The following is an 8,781-nucleotide window of genomic DNA, read 5'->3' on the forward strand; positions in this document are numbered from 1 at the left end:
TGGGGTTGGGGTAAGGGAGGGGTAGAAGGATTACTTTATCCTATCCCAGGTATTCCTTAAAGAGGTGGGGTTTCAAATGTCTCCGGAAGGTGGTGAGTGACTCCGCTGTCCTGGCGTCGTGAGGGAGCTTGTTCCACCATTGGGGTGCCAGAGCAGCGAACAGTTTTGACTGGGCTGAGCGGGAACTATGCTTCCGCAGAGGAAGGGGAGCCAGCAGGCCAGAGGTGGATGAACGCAATGCCCTTGTTTGGGTGTAGGGACTGATCAGAGCCTGAAGGTACGGAGGTGCCGTTCCCCTCACAGCTCCATAGGCAAGCACCATGGAGCTGTGAGGGTCTGAAAGAGAGTTCGGGGAACAGGAGAACGTTTTTAGAACTACTTCCTCGAATTCAGTCCTTGAGAAGATCAAAGTTGAAATATGAATACAATACTATCCTTTCGAAATGGGTGGGGTCTTTACTTTCTAGAACGCAACAAAGTTATTTTGAACTGGGTGACAAACCACAAATGATTAGCAAGACAGGTAAGGCATGTACAGGCATCTAGAGCTATTCATAAAATAAAAGACAAGAATGGTAAAATAGTAACAGATCCGCAGGATATTAATAAATGCTTTGCGCAGTTTTACTCAGAGCTATATCAATCGAAATACGATGCTACTGATCCACAAACTATGGAAAGCTTTCTCACTGAACGTGAACTTCCTAAACTAGACGGGGGCAGCTGCTACACTCGATGCCGGGATAACTTTAGAAGAGATTAACACAGCGATAGCACAATTTCAAAACAGCAAGGCCCCTGGGCCTGATGGATATGTAATAGAATTATATAATAAGTACTGCGCCAGTCTAGCTCCACTTATGTTGCGAATGTTTAAACATTCCAAAGAAAATGCACTGTATGAGGCTACTATAGCACTGATCTTGAAAAAATATATAGATTCCATGGAGATGTCGTCTTATCGCCCCGTGTCGTTGCTCCCCATAGAAAATAAGGTGTTAACAAAGATATTGGCAACCCGATGGAAAAAATATGCATACACCCTGACCAGACAGGTTTTACCCCAGGCCGACATACAGCTCTGGAAAAAATTAAGAGATGAGCTGATTTAAGAAAAAATTGCAGTCTCTACACGTATGACAGCCATTCCATTCCAGTGTCTGTTGAATTCCAACACAGGCACACCTCATTCTACTGAATTAGATACTGATTAGGTGATCACCTGAACCAAATCTTATTTAACGAGGAAAAGTATAAAAGCCAGTGCTGTGGTCATCACTATCCTCTTGCAATAGGACCAGCTGGATGGCAAAAACAGTGCTAAAAGTACCTAAAAAAGTAATATTAATCAAAAAATAACTATTGACCATGCCAAAAGAGTTGAAAAGGAAAGTTGAGTGAGGAAAAGAAGGGTTCAATTCTGGCTTTACTGGCAGAGGGATACAGTGAGCGTCAGGTTGCTTCATCCTTAAAATGTCAAAGACGGTGGTTCATAAGAACAAGGTCAAGCAGCAGACATTGGGGACAACAAAGCTACAGACCGGCAGAGGGCGAAAACAACTCTCTACTGACCGGGATGACCGCCAACTCATTTGAATGTCACTCAATAACCGTAGGATGACATCAAGTGACCTACAAAAAGAATGGCAAATGGCAGCTGGGGTGAAGTGCACGGCGAGGACGGTTCGAAACAGGCTCCTAGGGGCAGGGCTGAAGTCGTGCAAAGCTAGAAAAAAGCCCTTCATCAATGAGAAGCAACGAAGACCCAGGCTGAGGTTTGCAAAAGACCATAAGGATTGGACCGTAGAGGACTGGAGTAAGGTCATCTTCTCTGATGAGTCCAATTTTCAGCTTTGCCCAACACCTGGTTGTCTAATGGTTAGACGGAGACCTGGAGAGGCCTACAAGCCACAGTGTCTCACATCCACTGTGACATTTGGTGGAGGATCGGTGATGATCTGGGGGTGCTTCAGCAAGGCTGGAATAGGGCAGATTTGTCTTTGTGAAGGACGCATGAATCAAGCCACGTACAAGGTTGTCCTGGAATAAAACTTGCTTCCTTTTGCTCTGACATTGTTCCCCAACTCTGAGGATTGGTTTTTCCAGCAGGATAATGCGCCATGCCACACAGCCAGGTCAATCAAGGTGTGGATGGAGGACCACCAGATCAAGACCCTGTCATGGCCAGCCCAATCTCCAGACCTGAACCCCATTGAAAACTTCTGGAATGTGATCAAGAGGAAGATGGATGGTCACAAGCCATCAAACAAAGCCGAGCTGCTTGAATTTTTGCGCCATGAGTGGCATAAAGTAACCAAACATCAATGTGAAAGACTGGTGGAGAGCATGCCAAGACGCATGAAAGCTGTGATTGAAAATCAGGGTTATTCCACCAAATATTGATTTCTGAACTCTTCCTAAGTTAAAACATTAGTATTGTGTTGTTTAAAAATAAACATGAACTTATTTTCTTTGCATTATTCGAGGTCGGTCATATTTTTTTGTTATTTTGACCAGTTGTCATTTTCTGCAAATAAATGCTCTAAATGACAATATTTTTATTTGGAATTTGGGAGAAATGTTGTCAGTAGTTTATAGAATAAAACAAAAATGTTAATTTTACCCAAACACATACATATAAATAGTAAAACCAGAGAAACTGATAATTTTGCAGTGGTCTCTTAATTTTTTCCAGAGCTGTATATACTACAATTTGAGATGCCTTTTCAACGTAATGTATCATGATCATAAAGTTGAGGCAGTGGTAATTGCTTGACGCTGAGAAGGCGTTTGATCAGATTGAGTGGAAGTATATGATGTCGGTTCTGGAGCATTTCGGGTTTGGAAAGGAATTTATTAATTGGATAAGAATTATTTATGCACACCCAATGGCATCCGTGGTAACCAATCAGGAGATGTCGCAGTCATTCCGCCTGTTCAAAGGCTGCTGACAGGGGTGCCCTATTTCGCCTGCTCTCTTCTCTATAGCCATGGAACCCCTTGCTACTCTCATTCGTGTACGTGCCGATATAGCTCCCATTAAAATAAAAGACACGCAGCACAAAATCTCCCTCTATGCAGACAATGTTCTTTTGTTTTTATCCAAGCCTAAAACGTCTATTCCACCCTTACTTAACTTGATAAATACATTTGGCTCCTCCTCTGGCTACAAGCTAAACTGGCAAAAAAGCGAATTGATGCCGATATCACGTCCTGTGAATATGCAATTTCTGCAATCTACAGATTGCAATTTCTGCAATCTACAAGTTCACAAGCCGTGGCATTGTAGTGACAACTTGATCAGCTATTGAAAACGAATTGGGACATGAAAATTGATCAGCTTAAAACAAAATATAGATTTTTGGAAAACTCTGCCTATCTCCGTGGTTGGTCGTATAAATGCTAATCCTACCCAGGTTTCTTTACCTCTTCCAATGTCTACCCAATTTCATACCACAAAGCTATTTTAAGAAACTGGATTCAATAGTAATTCCATTCTTATGGGATAACAAGGCAGACAGAATTTCAAAGAAGCCTTTATGCAAGTACAAGATAGAGGGTGGTTTTGCCCTTCCTCACTTTAAACTGTATTATTGGGCTGCTAATCTGAACATTGTGTCTTTCTGGAGGGAAAGTTTACCTGGGATCCGACAGAATGATATGCCTTCATGGCCTTTGATGGAGCAGGCCTCCTGTAAATGTTCCTCACTCCCTGCACTTGTTTAATAGCCCAGCAAATGTGAAAAAAGCTAACCCAGTCATTTGTCACACTCTTAGGATCTGGAAACAGATTAGGTATTTTGTTAACATAACCACTGTATACATTGACAGCTCAATTTGCCTGAATCATGCTTTCCACCCTGCATTGGATGATATGGTGTTTTCACAGTGGAGGGAGAAGGGGCTCACAACAATCGGTAACTTATACATTGGTCATTTAGCTTCATTTCAACAATTACAGAGTAAGTTTAACATGCAAACACATTTTTTCAGATACCTTCAAATCAGGAATTTCTATCCAAATCCTTGTCAAACCCCATTCAAAAGGGTCGGTCTCTAGACTTTATGATGTGCTACAGGCCCACAGAGGTATCCACAGACACTATCAAAAAGGCTTGGGAGCAGGAACTCGGTTCAGAAATCTCAGATGAGGACTGGGTAGAAACTCTCAGGAATATAAACCACAGTTCAGTGAATGCCAGACACAACCTTGTTCAGTTTAAGGTGATACACAGGTTACATTACTCAAAAGTGAAACTGCATAAAATATTCCCAGACACCTCAGAGGTGAGAGGTGCAAGCAGGATGAGGGGACTTTGACCCACTTATTTTGGTCATGTCCTAAGTTACATGCTTACTGGGCTCTCATTTTTGATGACTTATCTAAAGCCTTTGATAGAGTTATAGCCCCAGACCCATTGATCGCGCTGTTTGGTACAGTTGATGGGAACAACCAGGAAGGGAAGGCTGTCTCTCTGTTTGGTACAGTTGATGGGAACAACCAGGAAGGGAAGGCTGTCTCTCTGTTTGGTACAGTTGATGGGAACAACCAGGAAGGGAAGGCTGTCTCTTTGTCCTCTATTAGCCAAAAGGCTCATATTGCAATTTTGGAAATTGGAGACTGTACCTGCCTTTGAAATGTGGTTAAGGGATGTAGGGAATGTAATACATATGGGAAAGATTCAATACAATACCTCCAATAGAAGTCCAATGTTTTACAAAATATGGCAGCCAATACTGGATAAATGGTCTAGTCCCGCTTCATAACTGGGTTGATGCTCTGCTGCTACTCTGTGCTGTACTCCACTCAATATATATTTTTGGCTTAACTACACTGCTTGTAATGACTACAGTTGAAGTCGGAAGTTTACATACACAAATACATTTAAACTCAGTTTCACAATTCCTGACATTTAATCCTAGTAAAAATTCCCTGTCTTAGGTCAGTTAGGCTCACCACATTATTTTAAGAATGTGAAATGTCAGAATAATAGTAGAGAGAATGATTTATTTCTTTCATCACATTCCCAGTGGGTAAGAAGTTTACATACACTCAATTACTATTTGGTAGCATTGCCTATAAATTGTTTAACTTGGGTCAAACGTTTCGGGTAGCCTTCCACAAGCTTCCCACAATAAGTTGGGTGAATTTTGGCCCATTCCTCCTGACAGAGCTGGTGTAACTGAATCAGGTTTGTAGGCCTCCTTGCTCGCACACGCTTTTTCAGTTCTGCCCATACATGTTCTATAGGATTGAGGTCAGGGCTTTGTGATGGTCACTCCAATACCTTGACTTTGTTGTCCTTAAGCCATTTTGCCACAACTTTGGAAGAATGCTTGGTTCATTGTCCATTTGGAAGACCCATTTGCGACCAAGCTTTAACTTCCTGACTGATGTCTTGAGATGTTGCTTCAATATATCCACGTAATTTTCCTTCCTCATGATGCCATCTATTTTGTGAATTGCACCAGTCCCTCTTGCAGCAAAGCACCCCCACAGCATGATGCTGCCACCCCTGTGCTTCACGGTTGGGATGGTGTTCTTCGGCTTGCAAGCAACCCCCTTTTTCCTCCAAACATAACGATGGTCATTATGGCCAAACAGTTCTATTTTTGTTTCATCAGACCAGAGGACATTTTTCCAAAAAGTACAATCTTTGTCCCCATGTGCAGTTGCAAACTGCAGTCTGGCTTTTTTATGGCGGTTTTGGAGCAGTGGCTTCTTCCCTGCTGAGTGAACTTTCAGGTTATGTCGATACAGAACGCGTCTCCTTCCTGAGCGGTATGACGGCTGCGTGGTCCCATGTTGTTTATACTTGCGTACTATTGTTTGTACAGATAAACATGATACCTTCAGGCGTTTACAAATTGCTCCCAAGGATAAACCAGACTTGTGGAGGTCTACAATTTTTTTTCTGAGGTCTTGGCTGATTTATTTTCATTTTCCCATGATGTCAAGCAAAGAGGCACTGAGTTTGAAGGTAGGCCTTGAAATACATCCACAGGTACACCTCCAATTGACTCAAATGATGTCAATTAGCCTATCAGAAGCTTCTAAAGCCATGACAACATTTTCTGGAATTTTCCAAGCTGTTTAAAGACACAGTCAACTTAGTGTATGTAAACTTCTGACCCACTGGAATTGTGATAAAGTGAATTATAAGTGAAATAATCTGTCTGTAAACAATTGTTGGAAAGATTACTTGTCATGCACAAAGTAGATGTCCTAACCGACTTGCCAAAACTATAGTTTAACAAGAAAATTGTGGAGTGGTTGAAAAAAATAGTTTTAATGACTCCAACCTAAGTTTATGTAAACTTCCGGCTTCAACTGTATATGTATGTACAGTGAGGGAAAAAATAATTTTATCCCCTGCTGATTTTGTACGTTTGCCCACTGACAAAGAAATGATCAGTCTATAATTTTAATGGTAGGTTTATTTGAACAGTGAGAGACAGAATAACAACAACAAAAAACAGAAAAACGCAATGTCAAAAATGTTATAAATTGATTTGCATTTTAAATGAGGGAAATAAGTAGTTGACCCCCTCTCAATCAGAAAGATTTCTGGCTCCCAGCTGTCTTTTATACAGGTAACGAGCTGAGATTAGGAGCACACTCTTAAAGGGAGTGCTACTAATCTCAGCTTGTTACCTGTATAAAAGTCACCTGTCCACAGAAGCAATCAAACATATTCCAAACTCTCCACCATGGCCAAGACCAACGAGCTCTCCAAGGATGTCAGGGACAAGATTGTAGACCTACACAAGGCTGGAATGGGCTACAAGACCATCGCCAAGCAGCTTGGTGAGAAGGTGACAACAGTTGGTGCGATTATTCGCAAATGGAAGAAACACAAAAGAACTGTCAATCTCCCTCGGCCTGGGGCTCCATGCAAGATCTCACCTCGTGGAGTTGCAATGATCATACGACACGGGAGGATCTTGTCAATGATCAAAGGCAGCTGGGACCATAGTCACCAAGAAAACAATTGGTAACACACTACGCCGTGAAGGACTGAAATCCTGCAAAGCCCACAAGGTCCCCCTGCTCAAGAAAGCACATATACAGGCCCGTCTGAACTTTCCCAATGAACATCTGAATGATTCAGAGGAGAACTGGGTGAAAGTGTTGTGGTCAGATGAGACCAAAATCGGGGCCATGTACCGTCAAATCTTGGGTGAGAACCTCCTTCCCTCAGCCAGGGCATTGAAAATGGGTCGTGGATGGGTATTCCAGCATGACAATGACCCAAAACACATGGCCAAGGCAACAAAGGAGTGGCTCAAGAAGAAGCACATTAAGGTCCTGGAGTGACCTAGCCAGTCTCCAGACCTTAATCCCATAGAAAATCTGTGGAGGGAGCTGAAGGTTCGAGTTGCCAAACGTCAGCCTCGAAACCTTAATGACTTGGAAAAGATCTGCAAAGAGAAGTGGGACAAAATCCCTTCTGAGATGTGTGCAAACCTGGTGGTCAACTACAAGAAACATCTGACCTCTGATTGTCAACAAGGGTTTTGCCACCAAGTACTAAGTCATGTTTTGCAGAGGGGTCAAATACTTATTTCCCTCATTAAAATGCAAATGAATTTCTAATTTTTGACATGCGTTTTTCTGGATTTTTTTGTTGTTTTTCTGTCTCTCACTGTTCAAATAAACCTACCATTAAAATTATAGACTGATCATATCTTTGTCAGTGGGCAAACGTACAAAATCAGCAGGGGATCAAATAATTTTTTCCCCTCACTGTTAGTATATGTGAGAGTTAAGTTTTGTTTTGTCCTCTAATTTGCCATCCCATTCAACAGTACAATGAATGTCAATGTTTGTATTTCTGTCTTTTGTTCTTTGAAAATAATAAACATTATAAAAAAATAAATATATATATATATATATATATATATATATATATATATATATATATATATATATATATATATATATATATATATATATATATATATATATATATATATATATATATATATATATATATATATATATAGATCAGTTTAAGCTAGAGACAGTTGTTTTATTTTGCATTGGATCCGCCCGTGTCGCACTTCCGCCCGTATCTGCGGTGAAAGGTGACAGAGCTAGAGCGTTCTTGGGACTCATCTGAAGTCGGTACAGCCGATCTGCCATCTTCTGTCTGTAGCGTTCAAACAGTTTGGGCTACACACTAATATGACCCCTCTGTGCAAAAGGTGAGACTCTCACGAACACATACATGTCGGTTTTGTTTCGCTCCAGGACGCCCACAGGCCTCACAAGACTTGTCTGAAGATCCCATGGTACCAGTTGAAAAAATGTATGGAAGTATATTTGGATACTGTTTAGTGCCAAAAATAAGGGGTTAAATAAATGTTTAAAAAAAAATATTTAAAAAAATGTTTCCTGATCTTTCTTATATCTCTCAGATATAGGACAGACACTTCAGAACAAACTTCCTTCATTTTCTTTTGGGGGGGACTGTTGTTACATGTAGTAAATGTGTTATTCAATGCGTTATGGGCTAATAGCAGTAAGGCCCAAAAAAATATTTCATCAAATAATTGTTTAATATTTTTTGGGATACTTCAAGGAGTTTTAAAATTCAAAATCAAATAGCAAAATGATCCTTACTAGAACCCCTCCCCCGGCTAAGAATCTTATCGGTTTAGTTCCAGTTCTGTTCTGGACCGTACTGTAATGTACTGTACCTCCTCCAGGGTCTTGGGTTGCGGGTTGGAAGCACTCGCTGCGACCGAGGGAGCAGGGGCAGACACAGAGGGCTTGGC

General features: G+C 41.3%; 1 protein-coding gene across 1 annotated transcript in view; it reads right to left on the bottom strand.

Moving 5' to 3' along the window:
* Window positions 1-8,781, bottom strand: part of snx1a (sorting nexin 1a) — a 35,822-nt gene that overhangs the window by 15,482 nt on the left and 11,559 nt on the right. The window contains exon 3 of the mRNA XM_084168391.1: window positions 8,704-8,781. This exon is cut by the window's right edge and continues 59 nt beyond it. Within this exon, the coding sequence (XP_084024517.1) occupies window positions 8,704-8,781 (78 nt within the window). The remainder of the gene's footprint in view (window positions 1-8,703) is intronic.

Source organism: Coregonus lavaretus, assembly GCF_964263955.1.
Source record: "Coregonus lavaretus genome assembly, chromosome: 9".
NCBI lineage: Eukaryota > Metazoa > Chordata > Actinopteri > Salmoniformes > Salmonidae > Coregonus > Coregonus lavaretus.